This window comes from Oncorhynchus mykiss, chromosome 19, assembly GCF_057628025.1.
Source record: "Oncorhynchus mykiss isolate SJ-2025 chromosome 19, ASM5762802v1, whole genome shotgun sequence".
NCBI lineage: Eukaryota > Metazoa > Chordata > Actinopteri > Salmoniformes > Salmonidae > Oncorhynchus > Oncorhynchus mykiss.
Genome location: NC_143040.1, coordinates 69,213,785 through 69,236,598, shown reverse-complemented (window position 1 = coordinate 69,236,598; position 22,814 = coordinate 69,213,785). Strand labels below are relative to the sequence as shown.

General features: G+C 42.2%; 1 protein-coding gene across 1 annotated transcript; it reads left to right on the top strand.

The window, feature by feature from the left end:
* The first annotated feature begins 11,175 nt into the window (after positions 1-11,175).
* On the top strand, positions 11,176-16,443 carry c19h8orf74 (chromosome 19 C8orf74 homolog). The gene is made up of 6 exons (XM_021574875.3): positions 11,176-11,269; positions 13,946-14,135; positions 14,274-14,394; positions 14,590-14,692; positions 15,605-15,766; positions 16,034-16,443. Exons 1-6 carry the CDS (start codon positions 11,222-11,224, stop codon positions 16,268-16,270), a joined length of 861 nt encoding a protein of 286 aa, XP_021430550.3. The 5' UTR covers positions 11,176-11,221; the 3' UTR covers positions 16,271-16,443.
* The last annotated feature ends 6,371 nt before the right edge of the window (positions 16,444-22,814 follow it).

Sequence of the window (22,814 nt, the reverse complement as noted above, 5' to 3'; positions counted from 1 at the left end):
TTAGGATAGGGTTAGGGATAGGGCAAGGGATAGGGTTGGGATAGGGATAGGGTTAGGGATAGGGTTAGGGCTAGGGATAGGGTTAGGGTTAAGGTTAGGATAGGGTTAGGATAGGGATAGGGTTAGGGATAGGGTTAGGGCTAGGGATAGGGTTAGGGTTAAGGTTAGGATAGGGTTAGGATAGGGATAGGGATAGGGTTAGGGATAGGGTTAGGGCTAGGGATAGGGGGAATGATACACAGTTCCATACAGAACAGGTTCATTGATTGACTAGCTCAGGGGTTGCAGCAGACAGCTCTGAGGAAACATACCACAGAACCAGAGCACATGGACATCCTACTGGGGCTAGAACTTACTGGACCACTCTATTTGAGTTGGGGCTAGCTCTACTTGAGTTAGGGTTACCCTCTATTTGAGTTAGGGCTAGGGTTAGCTCTATTTGAGTTAGGGTTAGGGTTACCCTCTATTTGAGTTAGGGCTACCCTATATTTGAGTTAGGGTTAGCTCTATTTGAGTTAGGGTTAGCTCTATTTGAGTTAGGGTTACCCTCCATTTGAGTTAGGGTTACCCTCTATTTGAGTTAGGGTTAGCTTTATTTGAGTTAGGGTTAGGGTTACCCTCTATTTGAGTTAGGGCTACCCTATATTTGAGTTAGGGTTAGCTCTATTTGAGTTAGGGTTACCCTCTATTTGAGTCAGGGTTAACTCTCTTTGAGTTAGGGCTAGGGTTAGCTCTATTTGAGTTAGGGTTAGGGTTAACTCTATTTGAGTTGGGGTCAGGGTTAGCTCTATTTGAGTTAGGGTTAGGGTTAGCTCTATTTGAGTTAGGGTTTGCTCTATTTGAGTTAGGCTTAGCTCTATTTGAGTTAGGGTTACCCTCTATTTGAGTTAGGGTTTGCTCTATTTGAGTTAGGCTTAGCTCTATTTGAGTTAGGGTTACCCTCTATTTGAGTTAGGGTTAGCCTCTATTTGAGTTAGGGTTACCCTCTATTTGAGTTAGGGTTAGCTCTATTTGAGTTAGGGTTAGCTCTATTTGAGTTAGGGTTACCCTCCATTTGAGTTAGGGTTACCCTCTATTTGAGTTAGGGTTACCCTCTATTTGAGTTAGGGTTAGCACTATTTGAGTGGTCCACAATGTGGTTTTTAAAATGTCTATGTAATGTCAACTACAGTAGCATTGTGAAGCGAAACTTTAATACATTTTTCTAACTAACTCTTTTCTCCATAAAACGCACAGTAGGCACTTCTACAACGTGAGGTTACGCTAAAACCAGATGAATGCGTCCCAGTTGAAATCCAGCCACTGTAATAAGTGAGACTACAAAATACATACACGCCCAGTAGCTCTCCAATAGGGGGCTTGGCCACCCATGTCTCAGAGCAGAGGGTAGGAATCAGTTCACAGTGGCTGCCAGCTGAAAGGCTCTATTTTGAATACAGTTTAGGGATTAGCTTCTGAGAAACTTAGGCACAGTCCTTCACACTGAGGCACAGTCCTTCACACACACACAGCACGGTTATATAATTACATCTTAGATCTTCCTCACGTCTTACTTAAATCTTACCAAACAGAGCATTTGTGTCATAACGTGAAGTACTTTATGGACTTAGAGATGTAGAGAACAAAGTGTCAGACATCAGAAGACCAGGAACACTCACTCACACTCTCCCACTGCACATTTTGGCTTTTCACCCAATAAATATATGATTATTTTTCTTAATCTTTTATAGTTTAAAATTCTTTGTATTGAATTATAATTTTGGGAAAGAAATATTCTCTTAGCTCTGTGTATTTGTCACAGTGTAATAGGAAATGCAGCTCTGTTTCTACCTCTCCCCTGGAGCAGAGTGAGCACAGCCTGTCCTCTGGGCAGCCAGGTTTGTCCGTGACGACCAGTCTCTAAAGCCAGACTGTGCTCACTGAGTCTGTACCTAGTCAATGTTTTCCTCAGTTTTCTATCAGTCACAGTGGTCAGATAGTCTGACAAATAGCATTGAAGTTTACTTTGATTTTTTTGTGGTGTCTTTCCAAAAGGTGATATATTTTTCTTTTTGTTTTGTGATGATTTGGTTGGGCCAGATTTTCTGAGTGCTGTCCTGAGGCTCTATGGGGTTGGTTTGGGTTTTTGTGTACTGAGCCTCAGAACCAGCTGGCTGAGGGGACTCTTCACTTGTTTCATCTCTTGACATTGTAGAGCTGTGTGATGGAATGTTTTGGGGTCACTTGTTTTTAGATGGTTGTAAGATTTGATGGCTCTTTTTTCTATTCGAATGAGAAGGGGGTGTTGGCCCAATTCTGCTCCACATGAGATATTTGGAGTTTTTCTTTGCACTTGCAATACAGTCTTGCAAAACTCTGGATGCAGTATTTCAATTGGATGTTTGTCCCATTTGGTGAATTCATTATACTTCACTGCCATGTAGAGTAATTGGTTCTATAACCGATTAGAAAATTGAGCCAGATTCTAATTGGAATTTCGATTTTGATGTTCCTGTTAATGGCATAGAATGCTCGTTTTGCTTTGTCTCTCAGCTCGTTCACAGCCATGTGAAAGCTACCTGTGTTGCTGATATTAGGTCCTAGATACGTGTAGTTTTTGGTGTGTTCTAATAGAACTGTGTCCAAATAGAATTTATATTTGTCATCCTGATATCTGGACCTTTTTTGGAATATCATTATATTTGTTTGTTTTTTAGGTTAACGGTCAGAGTCCAGTTCTGACAGAACCTGTGGTTAACGGTCAGAGTCCAGTTCTGACAGAACCTGTGGTTAACGGTCAGAGTCCAGTTCTGACAGAACCTGTGATTAACGGTCAGAGTCCAGTTCTGACAGAACCTGTGGTTAACGGTCAGAGCCCAGTTCTGACAGAACCTGTGGTTAACGGTCAGAGCCCAGGTCTGACAGAACCTGTGGTTAACGGTCAGAGCCCAGGTCTGACAGAACCTGTGGTTAACAGTCAGAGTCCAGGTCTGACAGAACCTGTGGTTAACGGTCAGAGCCCAGGTCTGACAGAACCTGTGGTTAACGGTCAGAGCCCAGGTCTGACAGAACCTGTGGTTAACGGTCAGAGCCCAGGTCTGACAGAACCTGTGGTTAACGGTCAGAGTCCAGGTCTGACAGAACCTGTGGTTAACGGTCAGAGTCCAGTTCTGACAGAACCTGTGATTAACGGTCAGAGTCCAGTTCTGACAGAACCTGTGGTTAACGGTCAGAGTCCAGTTCTGACAGAACCTGTGGTTAACGGTCAGAGTCCAGTTCTGACAGAACCTGTGATTAACGGTCAGAGTCCAGTTCTGACAGAACCTGTGGTTAACGGTCAGAGCCCAGTTCTGACAGAACCTGTGGTTAACGGTCAGAGCCCAGGTCTGACAGAACCTGTGGTTAACGGTCAGAGCCCAGGTCTGACAGAACCTGTGGTTAACAGTCAGAGTCCAGGTCTGACAGAACCTGTGGTTAACGGTCAGAGCCCAGGTCTGACAGAACCTGTGGTTAACGGTCAGAGCCCAGGTCTGACAGAACCTGTGGTTAACGGTCAGAGCCCAGGTCTGACAGAACCTGTGGTTAACGGTCAGAGTCCAGGTCTGACAGAACCTGTGGTTAACGGTCAGAGTCCAGTTCCGACAGAACCTGTGGTTAACGGTCAGAACCCAGGTCCGACAGAACCTGTGGTTAACGGTCAGAGCCCAGGTCCGACAGAACCTGTGGTTAACGGTCAGAGCCCAGGTCCGACAGAACCTGTGGTTAACGGTCAGAACCCAGGTCTGACAGAACCTGTGGTTAACAGTCAGAACCCAGGTCTGACAGAACCTGTGGTTAACAGTCAGAACCCAGGTCTGACAGAACCTGTGAAGACGATCTAGGTGCTGCTGTAACCCCTCTTTAGTGGGAGACAGCAGCACCAGGTCATCTGTCTACAGCAGACACTTAATTTCAGTGTTGTGTAGGGTATACCAGGTGCTGCCGATTCTTATAATGTTTTTGCCAAATCATTAATGTAGATGTTATATAGTGTTGGACTTATTGGGCAGCCCTGTTTCACTCCCCGTCCCTGAGAGAAGAAGTATGTTTGCTTGTTGTTAATTCATTAATGTAGATGTTAAATAGTGTTGGACTTATTGGGCAGCCCTGTTTCACTCCCCGTCCCTGAGAGAAGAAGTCTGTTTGCTTGTTGTTAATTCATTAATGTAGATGTTATATAGTGTTGGACTTATTGGGCAGCCCTGTTTCACTCCCCGTCCCTGAGAGAAGAAGTCTGTTTGCTTGTTGTTAATTCATTAATGTAGATGTTATATAGTGTTGGACTTATTGGGCAGCCCTGTTTCACTCCCCGTCCCTGAGAGAAGAAGTCTGTTTGCTTGTTGCCAATTTTAACCACACATTTGTTTTTAGTGGACATTGATTTAATAAAATCATGTTTTCCCTCCAGTACCACTTTCTATTAGTTTATAAAAAAGACCTTCGTGCCAAATTGAATCAAATGCTTTCTTGAAATCTAAAAAACACGAGTAGATTCTGCCTTTGTTTTGGTTTACTTGTTTGTCAATTAGAGTGTGGAGGGTGTAAATGTGGTCTATTGTGCGATGTGTTTTTAGAAATTTCATCTGGCTTCTGCTCAGGACGTTGTGTTCGTCAAGGAAATTATGTAGTCTGCTATTTATGATACTGCAGAGAATTTCCCCCAAGTTGCTGTTAACGCAAATTCCTCTGTAATTATTTGGGTCCAATTTTTATAGATTGGTGTGATCAATCTCTGGTTCCAAATATTGGGGAAAATACAGTGAGGATAATGTTGAAGAGTTTGAGTATAGCCTATTTGAATTTGTGGTCTGTATATGATCATTTCATTTAAAATACCATCAGCACCACAGGCCTTTTTGGGTTGGAGAGTGCATCATTTTTCCAATAATGATTCTTCTGTAATTGGGGTATCCACAGGATTCTGATAGTCTGACTGCTGATTCAAGGATTTGTCATTTTTCTTGTATATCTTTTTGTTCTGGGCTCTTTGTTATATTGCTGTAGAGGTTTGCAAAGTGATTTCTCCACATATCCCCATTTTGGATAGCCAATTCCTCATGATGAGGTTTGTTTCATTTATTCCAATTCTCCCAGAAGTGGTTTGATTAATATGGAGTCCTCAATTCCATCCAGCTGATTTCTAATGTGCTGTTCCTTTTCTGTTCTTAGGGTGTGTTTGTATTGCTTCAGTGTTTCTCCATATTGAAGGCGTATATTGTTGTTGTCTGGTTCTCTGTGTTTTTGATTAGATATATTTCTCAATGACTTTCTTAGATTTTTCAATCATTATCAAACCATGTTTCATTTTCTGTTATTTTTGGTTTGCTCTTATGCTTCTTTAGATTAGCCAAGGAGGCAAATTTGTCAAATATAAAGTTTATATTCCAAACGGCCAAATTTACACCTTCATTGCTGAAGGAGAATGTTAAGGCTAAAAAGTTGTCCAGGAGAGATTGTATTTTTTGGCTACCAATTGCTTTTTGGTAGATGTCTGTACTGTTTGCACTCCATCTATAGGCCTGTTTTGTACCGTGTAATTTATTGGGCCGTGATGCTTCATGGTTGGGTTCCGCTCTTTTCAGATACACTGTGATTTTACTGTGGTCTGAGAGAGGTGTTAGTGGGTTGACTGAAGGCTCTGAGAGACTCTGGGATTAGGTCGGTGAGGAAGTAGTCTACAGTGATGCTGCCAAGGGATGAGCTGTAGGTGTACCGACCAAAAGAGTCCCCTCTCAGCCTACCATTGACTATGTACAGACCCAGTGTTCCACAGAGCTGTAGGTGTACCGACCAAAAGAGTCCCCTCTCAGCCTACCATTGACTATGTACAGACCCAGTGTTCCACAGAGCTGTAGGTGTACCTACCATAGGAGTCCCCTCTCAGCCTACCATTGACTATGTACAGACCCAGTGTTCCACAGAGCTGTAGGTGTACCGACCAAAAGAGTCCCCTCTCAGCCTACCATTGACTATGTACAGACCCAGTGTTCCACAGAGCTTCACGAGCTGTACTTCGTTTTGTTTTTCACTTTGTCATAGTTGTTTCTGTGGGGGTATGTGGGGAGGGAAAGGTTGTTGCTTCCTGCTAGGTGTTTATCCCCATGACTGTTAATAGTGTCTGGTTCTAGCATTCAGGTCTCCACAGACCAGTACGTTGCCTTGGGCCTGAAAGTGACTCATTTCCCCCTCTAGAATGGAGAAACTCTCTTCATTGAAGTAGGGTGACTGAGGGGGGAATGTATGTGGTACACATTCTCTCTCTGTCTCTCTCTCTACTGTCTGCTTCTCTCTCCTGTCTGTCTCTCTCTCTCCTGTCTGTCCCTCTCTCTCTCCTGTCTGTCTCTCTCTCTCTCCTGTCCGTCTATCTTTCTGTCTTTCTCATCTATCTGTCTCTCTCTCTCTGTCATGTCATCTAGCAATTGCCAGATACATAAATGTTGGCAGCTGGAGGTGGAAGTTGAAGACTGTATGCAGAATAACTAGCAATGACAGAGCCCTCCTGGTAAGGAGAATAACTAGCAACGACAGAGCCCTCTCCTGGTAAGGAGAATAACTAGCAACGACAGAGCCCTCTCCTGGTAAGGAGAATAACTAGCAACGACAGAGCCCTCTCCTGGTAAGGCTGGAGACTGACTGGTTTGACAAGAACACCAAAATAGTTTCTCTCCTGTGTGTATTTTTCAGATCCGCCTTGGCAATTTTGAGACACCTGCTCCACTGGAGAGAGTGTGTGTGTGTGTGTGTGTGTGTGTGTGTTGGGGGGGATATAGAAGCCTGTCAACTTCCTGTGATGACAGGAACTAGACAGTTGAACCAGGAATAGTGTCTCTTGTGGGGTCAGATTCACAACTCTGTCTCCATTGCTACACTCGCATTAACATCTGCTAACCATGTGTATGTGACAAATAAAATTTGATTTGATTTGATTTTGATTTGATTTGATCTCAAAAATCTCCTCCTTTCTGTAAACTCCCATTTTCCCGCTCTCGTAACCCAATATCTCTCCTTCATTTCAACACCTTCGCTTTCACCCCTCTGCTTTCTGGTCTGTTATTTTTGTCTTCTCCTTTGAGTCCTTCCTCCCCCTCTCATATCCACCCTCGTTATCTCCTCCCTCCTCCTCCTCTTCTCTCTCCCTCTCTCCCTCCCTCCCTCCTCTCCTCCCTCCCTCCCTCCCTCCCTCCCTCCTCCCTCTCTGACCCTCATCCCTTCCTAAGCAGCTGTGACTCACCTGAACAAACACCTTAAATCCACCTCACCACAGGAGCTATAGGCTAAATAAATAACACACACATACACACTGTAGTTATTCTCCTGTGCTTACCTTAAAGAACTCATTGGCTTCTTCTCTACCAGCAAACAGATGATTCAGCCAGTCAACTCCTCAAGTCAGTTACCAGAAACAGATGATTCAGCCAGTCAACTCCTCAAGTCAGTTACCAGAAACAGATGATTCAGCCAGTCAACTCCTCAAGTCACAATTACCAGAAACAGATGATTCAGCCAGTCAACTCCTCAAGTCACAATTACCAGAAGCAGATGATTCAGCCAGTCAACTCCTCAAGTCACAGTTACCAGAAACAGATGATTCAGCCAGTCAACTCCTCAAGTCACAATTACCAGAAACAGATGATTCAGCCAGTCAACTCCTCAGGTCACAATTACCAGAAGCAGATGATTCAGCCAGTCAACTCCTCAAGTCAGTTACCAGAAGCAGATGATTCAGCCAGTCAACTCAAGTCAGTTACCAGAAACAGATGATTCAGCCAGTCAACTCCTCAGGTCACAATTACCAGAAACAGATGATTCAGCCAGTCAACTCCTCAAGTCAGTTACCAGAAGCAGATGATTCAGCCAGTCAACTCAAGTCACAGTTACCAGAAACAGATGATTCAGCCAGTCAACTCCTCAGGTCACAATTACCAGAAACAGATGATTCAGCCAGTCAACTCCTCAAGTCAGTTACCAGAAACAGATGATTCAGCCAGTCAACTCCTCAGGTCACAATTACCAGAAACAGATGATTCAGCCAGTCAACTCCTCAAGTCAGTTACCAGAAACAGATAATTCAGCCAGTCAACTCCTCAGGTCACAATTACCAGAAGCAGATGATTCAGCCAGTCAACTCCTCAGGTCACAATTACCAGAAACAGATGATTCAGCCAGTCAACTCCTCAAGTCACAGTTACCAGAAACAGATGATTCAGCCAGTCAACTCCTCAAGTCACAGTTACCAGAAACAGATGATTCAGCCAGTCAACTCCTCAAGTCAGTTACCAGAAACAGATGATTCAGCCAGTCAACTCCTCAAGTCACAGTTACCAGAAACAGATGATTCAGCCAGTCAACTCCTCAAGTCAGTTACCAGAAACAGATGATTCAGCCAGTCAACTCCTCAAGTCACAGTTACCAGAAACAGATGATTCAGCCAGTCAACTCCTCAAGTCAGTTACCAGAAACAGATGATTCAGCCAGTCAACTCCTCAAGTCACAGTTACCAGAAACAGATGATTCAGCCAGTCAACTCCTCAAGTCAGTTACCAGAAACAGATGATTCAGCCAGTCAACTCCTCAAGTCACAGTTACCAGAAACAGATGATTCAGCCAGTCAACTCCTCAAGTCAGTTACCAGAAACAGATGATTCAGCCAGTCAACTCCTCAAGTCACAATTACCAGAAACAGATGATTCAGCCAGTCAACTCCTCAGGTCAGTTACCAGAAACAGATGATTCAGCCAGTCAACTCCTCAAGTCACAGTTACCAGAAACAGATGATTCAGCCAGTCAACTCCTCAAGTCACAATTACCAGAAGCAGATGATTCAGCCAGTCAACTCCTCAAGTCAGTTACCAGAAACAGATGATTCAGCCAGTCAACTCAAGTCAGTTACCAGAAACAGATGATTCAGCCAGTCAACTCCTCAAGTCACAATTACCAGAAGCAGATGATTCAGCCAGTCAACTCCTCAAGTCAGTTACCAGAAACAGATGATTCAGCCAGTCAACTCCTCAAGTCAGTTACCAGAAACAGATGATTCAGCCAGTCAACTCCTCAAGTCACAATTACCAGAAGCAGATGATTCAGCCAGTCAACTCCTCAAGTCAGTTACCAGAAACAGATGATTCAGCCAGTCAACTCAAGTCAGTTACCAGAAACAGATGATTCAGCCAGTCAACTCCTCAAGTCACAGTTACCAGAAACAGATGATTCAGCCAGTCAACTCAAGTCAGTTACCAGAAACAGATGATTCAGCCAGTCAACTCCTCAAGTCACAGTTACCAGAAACAGATGATTCAGCCAGTCAACTCCTCAAGTCAGTTACCAGAAACAGATGATTCAGCCAGTCAACTCCTCAAGTCAGTTACCAGAAACAGATGATTCAGCCAGTCAACTCCTCAAGTCACAGTTACCAGAAACAGATGATTCAGCCAGTCAACTCCTCAAGTCAGTTACCAGAAACAGATGATTCAGCCAGTCAACTCCTCAAGTCACAGTTACCAGAAACAGATGATTCAGCCAGTCAACTCCTCAGGTCAGTTACCAGAAACAGATGATTCAGCCAGTCAACTCCTCAAGTCAGTTACCAGAAACAGATGATTCAGCCAGTCAACTCCTCAAGTCACAGTTACCAGAAACAGATGATTCAGCCAGTCAACTCCTCAAGTCACAGTTACCAGAAACAGATGATTCAGCCAGTCAACTCCTCAAGTCACAGTTACCAGAAACAGATGATTCAGCCAGTCAACTCCTCAAGTCAGTTACCAGAAACAGATGATTCAGCCAGTCAACTCCTCAAGTCACAGTTACCAGAAACAGATGATTCAGCCAGTCAACTCCTCAAGTCAGTTACCAGAAACAGATGATTCAGCCAGTCAACTCCTCAAGTCACAGTTACCAGAAACAGATGATTCAGCCAGTCAACTCCTCAAGTCAGTTACCAGAAACAGATGATTCAGCCAGTCAACTCCTCAAGTCACAGTTACCAGAAACAGATGATTCAGCCAGTCAACTCCTCAGGTCAGTTACCAGAAACAGATGATTCAGCCAGTCAACTCCTCAAGTCAGTTACCAGAAACAGATGATTCAGCCAGTCAACTCCTCAGGTCACAATTACCAGAAACAGATGATTCAGCCAGTCAACTCCTCAAGTCACAGTTACCAGAAACAGATGATTCAGCCAGTCAACTCCTCAAGTCACAGTTACCAGAAACAGATGATTCAGCCAGTCAACTCCTCAGGTCAGTTACCAGAAACAGATGATTCAGCCAGTCAACTCAAGTCAGTTACCAGAAACAGATGATTCAGCCAGTCAACTCAAGTCAGTTACCAGAAACAGATGATTCAGCCAGTCAACTCCTCACTGCAGGACTCACTGTCCAGTCTTCTACAGATCTAGATCTCACAACAGCTCTCTGCTTTATAATCCACAGCAAGAAGCAGAGTCTCTGATGTAATCCACAGATACGGAAAAGGTAAACTCCAGGTCAGATACGGAACGGTAAACTCCAGGTCAGATACGGAACGGTAAACTCCAGGTCAGATACGGAACGGTAAACTCCAGGTCAGATACGGAACGGTAAACTCCAGGTCAGATACGGAACGGTAAACTCCCAGTTCTGTCCATGACCCGGTCTGCACAGCATGCATTCGCATTCCGTTATCTCTCTCCGTTAATGGCAGGTCAGATACGGAAAGGTAAACTCCAGGCCCTGAAATAATATTAGGTGTATTGTTTCCGGTTCTCGCTCTGTTGCTCACACCATTTATCTAATTATGATCCCAACAGGAGAGGAGAGGAGAGGAGAGGAGAGGAGGTGGGATTCATAAGAAAAAGGATTAGAACGTCTGAGCCATCTGTGTTCATGGGGAATTAACCCCCCACACTCAGGCAGGCACACATAAAAACACAGATACACACGGACACAGGCACACATAAAAAACACACACACACACACACTGCAGGTTGTCAACTCAACTAAGGAGCAGACAAGACATAGAATGATGTTTATGGGTTAACTCAGGTATACCAAGCAAACTGCTAGAAATAGACACCTGCAGAAACTGCTAGAAATAGACATCAGAATACTGAAATGAGTTGGAAATTCCAGTCAGGCGACGTCATTAGCCAATGTCAAAACCTGCGCCGTGGTTCCCATAGCAACAAAAACGCCCCCCTCCCCCCCTCTCCCCTGACAACGCTGCAATGGCCTCCCTGACAGACGCAGAGATGGCGGAGATTGCCAAACTTCAGGTAAAATTAAAGACGCAAAACGGCATTCATAAATGCAACTCCAGGTTTAGAGAATACGACGATAAACAATACGTGATTTGTGCGGATTACTGGAGCGTCACTAAAACACGATTTGCCTACGATATCCAACATGCAGGCTATTCATGATGTACTGTTAGTCAATTGCATGATGTAACGTTAACGAGTTAACTTCGTTACAACTTGACATTTAGGGTAGACTAGTCGGCATGCAAGCGGTAAGCGACGATTGGTAGCCTGTCGATATTCACTGATCTAGGCTACAGGACGAGATCATCGAGGGTAGGGGAGAGGATTGACAGGTGTGAAGGGAGGCAGAGAAATGATGGATTTCATGTTAGAGATATTTGCGATGTACACACACACACACACACACACACACACACACACACACACACACAGTCGATAGCCTCCTGTTTAAAGCAACAAGTTCTCTAGCAGCCGAATCGCACATATTTGATGAGACTGGTGGGATGGCTCTGAAAACAACACACACATCGTAGCTAATCCAATGCATTAGAATTTCTGCCACACAGTATCAGGATAACATCTGCTGTCTCTCTTTAACTATCTTACCTTCAGTAGAGATACAAGCGCCCTGCCCACACAACAATGCATGATGGATAGTGCGCGCACAACAAGGGCTCGTGTTTCTGTGCCTTTATCCATGCGATCATATTATTATTATTGTTGTAAATAATAACAACAACAACAATAATACATAGAGATATAGCAGCGAGCAGCAATGAACAGGGTTCACAGGATGACAGAAATGATTAAAGATCAGTTGGATAACAAAGCAAGCACTGTATCATGTAGGCTAGGAACTATCTTCCTCATCAGTGAAAAACATGACCATGTTTATCAATCAATACCTCAAGGATGACGCAAGTGAAGTCATTGCTTAATGTTTTGAGGTCATATACCAATTTCGGGGTCAATTTATGTTATGATTTGTTGAATATTTTCAGAGTTAGTGTAAGCTAATGGTATATTTGCCGTCATCTTTGAATTCTGGGACTTTATTTTTTGTCGAAATCTGCTTGTAACTAGAACTAGAATAACTAGAATCTCACTTGGTAAACTCTACATTAGCGTTCCAAGCGACAGGATTTTCCCAAATAAAATATCCACTTCCACTACATTTACATCACATAATAAGGCAACAATATGTGATTATACAGATATACTATATTTCACATTGTTCATGGCCCCATGGTCCATTGATTTAGCTTTTATAGCTCTGGTATGGCCGACTTTGAAGTGAGTAATCATTCAACACACTTTCACAGTTTGGGGGCGGCAGGTCGCCTAGTGGTTTGCGCGTTGGGCCAGTAAACTATTTTAAAGTCGATAGGCCACCTGTGGAGTGGATTTACAGTAGTTTAAATGGACATATAACATATGTTTTGGGGGTAATTTTGTCAAAAACTCGGCCATCTTTTGACCAATCCTTTAGCTTTTCTCAAACTATGTTAAGACATGTACCATGGGCATACATTTGGTGTCATTTGGTCCTATGGTTTAATGAGAACAACATTTTGGAAGTATTTTTAGCATGTGTGCTAATATGCATCTACTTGTAATAGCGTGGCCATGTTTGAATGCGTCAACGTTATTTTCTCAAACTCTTATTGTGAAATGTCGAATTTGGTGTGACTCAGACTTTTAGTCCACGAGGAGAAAAAAATAAGAATATTTTAAGCATTAACGTTACATAGTCAAAGAAGTTAATTGTTTATAGTTTCCTTATTTAAAAAAAAAAATATATATCAATGTCCAATTTAACATGGTTCATCAGGTTACCCTACAGTTTTCAAGTTGATAGGCCATTGTAAAGAGGATTTTCAAAGTGTTTTTATGGACATGTAAAAATCATAATTCCTGATTCATCTCTTAACCAATCCCTTAGTTTTTCCTCAAACTAAGTTTAGAGACGTACCATGGGCTTACATACCGAATTTGGTGTTACCTCTTATGGTTCATGAGAAAAAGGTTTGCCAACATTTCCAAAATGGAGGACATAATAAAGACTCAAAGTTTCAATGGGTGATGGATATGAGGGTTGAAGTGAGATTGCTTATCACAAGCCACCTACCTATAGGCCAATCGGTGCCATTATTTTAGACCAAGTTACTCATGGCCTTTAGTTTCTGAGTGCCAAATTAGAAAAAAAAAAAATTAGCAATCTATGCTTAAATTCATTCAGAGAATAACAATACGTTAACCCCTAATACTGTGCTTTATTTTCCCTCCGCTCCTAATGTATGCGTCCTTTCTTGGGAAAACTCAATTTTATAGAGGCTATAGGACCTAAATAACGTTTGTCTACAGAGATGCTCTTTGAGACAAAATAGGTTTCAGTAATTGGACAGAAATATAGCCCAGAAATGACATTGTTATTGGCCAGTCAGGGCACAACTCCTCACACCCATGAACAAAAAAAAACATATAGTTTGCACTAAAACAAAGGATTTGTGTGGTTTCCTGAGATAATATTATATTAAAATGTTTATGAATCATTACAAGCCAAGAAGTGACATTAGAGACATAGTATATTTTTAGTGTATGTGAGTTTCCATACAATTCAGACTACATACAGAAAAAAAATGTGTTTCCAGAAAGAACTCTGTTCACTAATCAACTTGTGTGTGTCAGAGAGAGGAGGGTGTGCAGCAGCTAAGCGGTCACTTCTCGTGGCCTGAGTTCTCTGGGGACGCTGTATGGCAGAGCGCCTATCAACAGTTTGTTTACGAGTGTGCCATGTTCGCCGCCGACCGCGGCCTGGCCTGGAGTGCTGTGAGAGCAGTGGCCGGGATGACTAGAGACCTGTTCCCTCAGCTAGCGGGTCAGTAGTTATCTATTGTCTTTATTATACACATCTATATTATATATGAATAATTCAAATTGACTGCAGCTCCATTTCTATAATATAAAATAATGTAATAATTTATATTGAGTTTGCGATTTCATTTGTCTCCCCCAGATTTGGACCCGCCCAGAGTGCTAGCCCTAATTTCAGATTGGCTGACAAAGTGTTTGCCCCGCCTACCTCCTGCCCACCACAAAGCAGTCTTCCACTTCCTGTCTGACACTTGTGTCACTAGGTAACCAATAAATTACTGGGAGTTTATATATAGAGTGTGGGACTCTCTTTATTTTTTATAGCTTATAGTTTATTTGCCGTTAGTCAGAACCCCTACATAAAATAATTTTCTCTGGGTCTGCGTCAGCTCATGTTTTTTCTTCGACTATGATGTAATGGTAAGTATCACAGAGTTCTGATCATGTCTGACATTTAGTCAACGACTGCTACAAGCTGTGGTGGGCGGGACCAGTCACCGGTCAATCAATCAGAAACACCTGGAGGTTCATGTGCCCCCAACACCCCTCCCCCTGGCACAGGTGATACAGGAAGTGTGTGTGTGGGTGGGTGTGTGTGTGTGTGGATGTGTATGTGTCCATGTGTATGTACGCATTTACATTCTCTTTCAGGGTGATGATGAGTGTGTTCTGTCTCAGGGTGGTGATGACTGTGTTCTGTCTCAGGGTGGTGATGAGTGTGTTCTGTCTCAGGGTGGTGATGAGTGTGTTCTGTCTCAGGGTGGTGATGAGTGTGTTCTGTCTCAGGGTGGTGATGAGTGTGTTCTGTCTCAGGGTGGTGATGAGTGTGTTCTGTCTCAGGGTGGTGATGAGTGTGTTCTGTCTCAGGGTGATGATGAGTGTGTTCTGTCTCAGGGTGATGATGAGTGTGTTCTGTCTCAGGGTGATGATGAGTGTGTTCTGTCTCAGGGTGATGATGAGTGTGTTCTGTCTCTCAGGGTGATGATGAGTGTGTTCTGTCTCAGGGTGATGATGAGTGTGTTCTGTCTCAGGGTGGTGATGAGTGTGTTCTGTCTCAGGGTGGTGATGAGTGTGTTCTGTCTCAGGGTGATGATGAGTGTTCTGTCTCTCAGGGTGATGATGAGTGTGTTCTGTCTCTCAGGGTGATGTTGAGTGTTCTGTCTCTCAGGGTGATGATGAGTGTGTTCTGTCTCTCAGGGTGATGATGAGTGTGTTCTGTCTCTCAGGGTGATGATGAGTGTGTTCTGTCTCAGGGTGATGATGAGTGTTCTGTCTGTCAGGGTGATGATGAGTGTGTTCTGTCTCAGGGTGATGATGAGTGTGTTCTGTCTCTCAGGGTGATGATGAGTGTTCTGTCTCTCAGGGTGATGATGCGTGTGTTCTGTCTCTCAGGGTGATGATGAGTGTTCTGTCTCTCAGGGTGATGATGAGTGTGTTCTGTCTCAGGGTGATGATGAGTGTTCTGTCTGTCAGGGTGATGATGAGTGTGCGTTGGAGCGCCAGCGTGTGTGTGCCCTGCTACAGGTTGCCAAGCAACAGAAGAGGGAGGAACTCCGGAGGCTCAGAGAGGAGGAGGGGCCACAGGGGTCAGAGGTCAGATTGGACACATTAAATGACCGCAGACTCGACAGAGAGGTAGACACACACTCTAAACACACGCATCCACGCACGCACCGACACACACACCATCACCACCCCAGATTGTGGTCAATTTATTTTTGTATGCAGTCAATTCAGAAAGTAAACTGAATTTCCATTTCAATTCCAATTTTCCTCAATGTCTCCTATAAGATCAATTTGGAATTAGAAATTGGAGTTTCAGTTTACTTCCTGAATCGACTGAGTTGAAATGGAATTGAGCAACACCACTGTGTACTGTATGAAATTGTATTGTTTCTCCAGGAGGTGGCAGACCTAGTGCGGTCTACTGTGAGGGCCACAGGAGAGCTGCTGATGGGGAGGCTGCTGAAGGAGAGTAGCCTGGTGCATGACCTACTGGAGCTCAGCCTGCAACACACAGCCCTTACCACCGGGGAGAACTCTATACACCCTGACCTCACACACACACACCCTGACCACACACACACACACACCCTGACCTCACACAATCGAAGGATCCCACCGGGGCCATACACATAGCTAAAACCAAGATGAGGTGAGAGGGGGGAAGAAAATCAGTAATAAAGTACACTGAACAAGAATATAAACACAACATGCAACAATTTCTAAGATTTTGCTGAGTTACAGTTCATATAAGAAAATCAGTCAATTGAAATAAATAAATTAAGAGTATTTATCTGGTCAATATGTCAGTGTATCATGTCTGTTTGTAACAGTGTGCTTTTGTGAAAATGTGATTGTATTATACATTTATTGTAATAGTCCAAATAAGGACTCAAAATAAAAATCAAATCAAATTAGGCCCTAATCTATGGATTTCACATGACTGAGCAGGGGTGCAGCCATGGGTGGGCCTAGGAGGGCATGGGTCTAGGAGGGCATGGGTCTAGGAGGGCATGGGCCTAGGAGGGCATGGGCCTAGGAGGGCATGGGCTTTGGAGGGCATGGGTGGGCCTAGGAGGGCATGGGCCTAGGAGGGCATGGGCCTAGGAGGGCATGGGCTTAGGAGGGCATGGGCCTAGGAGGGCATGGGCCTAGGAGGGCATGGGCTTAGGAGGGCATAGGCCCAGCCACTGGAGCCAGGCCGAGCCAATCGGAATGAGTTTTTCCCCACTAAAGGGCTTTATTACAGACAGAAATACTCCTCAGCACCCCCCCCCCCCTCCTCAGCACCCCCCCTTAACTGACTTGCCTAGTTAAATAAAGGTAAAATAAAAAAAATAATATGCAAGTCAACAATTTTTAATCTCAAGTCTTCTGAGCTCTCTTTTGTTCGAGAAATGGTTCACATCAGGCAATGCTTCTTGTGATTAGCAAACTCAAATGTGAGTGTTTTTTTATAGGGCAAGTCAGCTCTAACCAACGTCTCATTGATTGGACTCCAGGGTAGCTGATTCCTGAGTCCAATTAGCTTTTGGAGAAGTCATTAGCCTAGTGGTTCACATACTTTTTCCAACCTACACTGTGAATGTTTAAATTATGTATTCAATATAGACAAGAAAAATACAATAATTTGTGTGTATTTAGTTTAAGCACACTATTTTGTCTATTGTTGATGAAGATCAGATCAAATTTGATGACCAATTTATGCAGAAATCCAGGTAATTTCAAAGGGTTCACATTGTCACAGTTTTCTTCCGCTGAAGGACCAAAATGCAGCATGGTTAGTGTTCAACATCTTTAATATAAACGACAAACGAGAACACTACAAAATACAAAACAATACATGTGAAAACCAAAACAGTCCTGTGTGGTGAAACAATCACCCACAAAGTGCCCACAGAATATGGCTGCCTAAATATGGTTCTCAATCAGAGACAACGATAGACAGTTGCCTCTAATTGAGAACCAGTCTAGGCAACCATAGACATAGAATATACCTAGAAAGAAAACAGCCCCATAAACATACAAAACCCCTAGACAAGACAAAAAAACACATACATCACCCATGTCACACCCTGTCCTAACCAAAATAACAAGGAAAACAAAGAATACTAAGGTCAGGGTGTGACATGCATACTGTTTCTTGTCACTGTAAATGAACAATACTTGTCAATCCTGATGGTTTTTTGTTTTTCTTTGGAACAGTTTCCAGATATTTTCATAAATTAAACTAAATTAAACAGTGGTGTTATTTGATAACCCTGGTAACAAATATTGCACTTTACTATTACTACAATGTATCGTAATGAACAGTTGAATTTGGGAAACTCAGCCCAGGTTATTGCGACAAAAACCACATATTTTTTTTACTAGATTTAAGTATTTTTTAAAAATAAATTCACACAAGGTTTTTGGGGTGGAAATCAGAGGGTTTAAAAGTAGAATTTGTCGAATAACACATTCTTGGTTAAAGTTGGCTCTGACAATCAATAAGTGGGTTATTGCGATAAGAATCATATTTTGACTAGATTTAAACCACGAAGTGACTCAAACTTTCAATCTTCTGATTTGGAATCAGAAACCTTATCCAATCACGTCAAGCGGTCTGTTTGGACATGACAATATCTTTCTTTCTCTTTCTTGGCAACAATGGACATGTTTTTATAAGCAATTTGGAAACCTGTACCTACTTGCAGTAAAGTTAGTCCAATTAAACCACAAAACAACTGGAAGCCTCAATCTTCTGATTGAAAGTCATACGCCTTATCCATTAGGCCACATGGTCTGTTGTGTCAGGCAGATCAACTGAAAGTGTACTCTACTTTGTTCCAAGGGCAGAACAAATCCGATTGGTTTCAAAAAAGTAAATGGGCGGAGTTTAACAGATACACTATTTTTTTGATTTTTTTGATTTTTTTGTACATACTTAAGTTTTAATTGTAGGAACACAAAGAAAGCACAAATAAAGTCAAATAAAATAACAACAACAAAAGATCTGGCAGTTACAGTGCACTTCATACCTTCATCATCATCATATCATCATATTAGTTACATTGACATCTTTGAATTAGACCTTTTCCAAGTACGAAACCCATTGTTTCCCAGTATTCTTGACCTCTCTCCTGTTGAGTTCTTAAAGCAAAGGTCATACACTCCATGTAGTGTATTTATTCTACAGTGTCTATCCATTGTGTCAGTGTGGGAGGGTCTTTTTGTAGCCATTTCCCAGTGACAGCCTTTTTACTGGCTGCCAGTGGGACCTTCAACAGGTACTTTTCTCTGTTGTGTAAGTTATCAGGTATTTCACCCATGTACAAAGAAATGAATATTTGTTCTGTCAAATCCCATTATTTTTCCAACGTTAGATCTTATTTCTCCCCAGTAAGTTTCGATTGCGGGGCAAGTCCAAAAGATATGAGAGTGGTCCGCCCTCAATAGACCGCATTCTCTCCAACAAGGGTGTAGTGAGCCAGTCTGTTTTGATTTCAGTTTAGGTGTTGTGAACAAACGTATAACATTCTCTCCAACAGAATTCTCTCCATGACCTTGAGTTGGTGGAGCTATGTTGAGTCTCTAATATGTTCAATCATGTTTCATCAGTTATTTCAATGTTAAGTTCCTCCTCCCATTTATTTTGAATATAGTTTGTAGAATGTTTCTTTGAGGATTGAATACCCAAGTAGAGATTTGAAATCGTTTTTTTTGTTACTCCCCAAGTTGTATGCGTTAGTGAAGACTTGGATTAATTTTGGAGGTGCTCGAGGGTCAGTCACTTTTATCTCCCTTAAGAAATAGTGTCGTACTTGTAGGTATCTGTAAAAATCTTGTTTATCCAAGCCGTGTTTTTTACTTAGGTCCTGGAAGTTATCTAGGTCCCCATTCCTTATAATTGTACTGAATGATGTGATGCCTTTCTGAGTCCATTGTTTAAACCTGCTGTCCTGAGTTGCAGGGATGAAGCTGGGGTCGTATGCGGGCCAACTCAGCAGTTTGATCTCTCTGTCTACATTATTTTTGCTTAACTACCCTAAACCATGTCTTCAGAGAGAAATGAATCCACTGATTTTGTCTATTGTATATTTCCTTTACCATGTCCTTATTTCCCAAAACTGACTGTATGGGTATCTCTGTCAAAGTAGTCTCGATGTCTTTCCATTTGGATTCGTATTCTGAATTGCACCAACACACCAGAGGTCTCAATTGGGCTGACACATAATAATCTTTTAGGTTTGGTAAGGCCATACCCCCACAGTTTTTTGGTAACTGTAATGTTGTATATCTAGTTCTTGGTTTCTTACTGTTCCAGATAAACCTTGATATCCGTTTATCCCTAAACTGTTTAGGCAGGATTTCTATGGGCAGTGATTGGAACAAATACACTAACCTTGGCAGGATGTTCATTTTTATTTTTTCAATTCTACTACTAAGATCTAAGGGAAGTGAATTCCACCTGTCTCGGTCATCATATATTTTCTTGTTAATGTGATCGTAATTCATGCAAAAAAGTTTGAGTGTATCTTTTGGTAAATTTACTCCCATATATTTCATGGATGAAGAGGTCCAGGTGAAGTTATACCTACTCTTCAGCTCTTCCTGTGGGCTATAATTATATACTAGGGCTTGGGTCTTGTGTACGTTAAGCACATACCCTGAATGTGTTCCAAATGTTTGTAAAACATCCATCAATCTGGGTACACTTGAGCCTGGGTCTTTAAGGAATAACAGAACGTCATCAGCATACATGCATATCTCATGTTCACTGCCTCTTATTGTTATTCCCTCTAAGGTTGGGTCCTGATTTATTGCCTGTGCTAATGGCTCGAGGTACAAGGAGAAGAGCGTGGGTGAAAGATTACAGCCTTGTCTTGCCGCTCGCTCTAAATTTATCGTTCTGTGTCAAATGTCCATTTATCTTTATTCTAGCGGTCGAACATGAATACAGTGTTTTGATGCACTGTATGACTTCTTTGTTGAAACCAAATCTTTCCATAACTTCGGAATAGGTAATCCCATCCCACTGAATCAAATGCTTGTTCTGCATCTAGGCTGATTAATATTGCACTTGTCTTATTCTGAGTAATGTGGTCCATGACATGTAGTGTTCTCCTTACATTGTCCTGTGTCTGCCTATTTTGTATGAAACCAGTTTGATCTCCGTCAATCAATTCTGGGATTATGTTCTCCATTATTTTGGATATTATTGAAGCATATAGTTTATAATCTGTGTTAAGAATTGCAATAGGTCTATATGAACTGCATTCTTTCTTATCTCTACCCTCTTTTGGGATTACTGATACTGTATATAATGGTGATGTAAGAGGCCTGGTATGTGTATACACGACATCTCGGATGTTAAGGACTGTATTATCTGTGCTAGTTGACCTGTAACTACTGTATGTCAAGGCACAAGGCAAGACCCAAATGCAGACACAGGAGGCAGATGGTTGGAGTCTTACAATGTTTATTAATCCAAAGGGGTAGGCAAGAGAATGGTCGTGGTCAGGCAAAATGGTGAAAACCAGATCAGAGTCCAGGAGGTACAGAGTGGTCAGACTGGCTTGAGGTCAGGGCAGGCAGAATGGTCAGGCAGGTGGGTATAAAGTCCAGAAACAGGCAAAGGTCAAAACCAGGAGGACTAGAAAAAGGAGAATGCAAAAAGCAGGAGAACGGGGGAAAAACGCTGGTTGACTTGGAAACGTACAAGACGAACTGGGACAGAGAGACGGGGAACACAGGGATAAATACACCGGGGAAAATAAGCGACACCTGGAGGGGGTGGAGACAATCACAAGGACAGGTGAATCAAATCAAAGTTTATTTGTCAAGTGCGCCGAATTCAACAGGTGTAGGTAGACCTTACAGTGAAATGCTTACTTACAGGCTCTAACCAATAGTGCAACAAAAAAAAAATATTAGGTGAACAATAGGTAGGTAAAGAAATAAATCAACAGTAAAAAGACAGGCTACATACAGTAGCGAGGCTATAAAAATAGTGATCAGGGCGTAACAGATCAGGGCGTGACACTGTTTAAAATATATTTTTTCTTATCTTATTTTTTTAGTGTTTGTCTCACTCTTTGTTTTGCTGTATTGTTGTCTTTGTTGTATATTACTACCAAATAATGTACACGTGTAATTATTTTGTAAATGCTGGTGTTGAAAATTCAAGAAACTATGTATAAAAAAATTTTAAAAATCTTGTATATAAAAGTTTGAGTTACAAGTTGTAACGTTTTGAAATCATTGTGTTACAGTAGTCAGACAACTGTAACAATATCTCTAAAATACAACTGGTCTCCTGAACCAAGAAGTAAAATGCAGCAAGCTAGCAGCAACATACTAAGCTTATCAGAACAAGTTAACAACCTCTGAGCTACTTATGTTGAATTAATAATAGAGCTAGCTAGCTGTCAAATATACAAGTAAGTCAGCTAACATTTGCTTTATTGAAATATTGAGTTGAATAAGCTATACTTTAAAAAAAATAACGGGATGGACAGTTATACTGCCCCAGTGACAGCAACGTGAAATACTAAGATAAACAGATAGCAAGTCATAGAATCAAATATACCAGTAAGTCAGCTCCCACTTACGTTATCAAAATATTTAACGTAAACTCGTACATCGCCTTGGTCCGTACAATTGCCTTAATTTTAGCGCCCCCAAAACGTAATACTTCCAGATCAAATGTAATGTCAATACCATTGTAAAGCACAATTCCTCCTCATTCCAACAGAATCAATTACATGACCTAAACGCTGCCTGTTTCTGCATAATTCAAGCAGGCAATGAGCCCCGTCGGTTCTTTTAAAAAATGGCGGGTGGGGAAGCGAAACTAATGCGTGATAGTGAGACGGAGAGATGTCGTGTGGGAAAATTGCTTTTTTTCACTCAATCTGTCCAACTTATCACCTTATCGCCTCTAAAATGTAAATAAAACACTATAAAGAGTTTATATAATGTGTCATTACATACCTATTTGAAGGTTTGTGTCGAATTTGAATCGGGTTTTTACGGCGGTGCTAAAGTGATCTTAGAAATAAACAGCGGCTTTGAGAATGATGATCACATGCAATGATGACGCAAAAAATGACTAGGTATCCCCCTCTCTTACCCCCGTCACTGTCCATTTCTTGTTTTTAAAGGATGAGAGTCACGCTACACCTGCTGGAGAGAGATT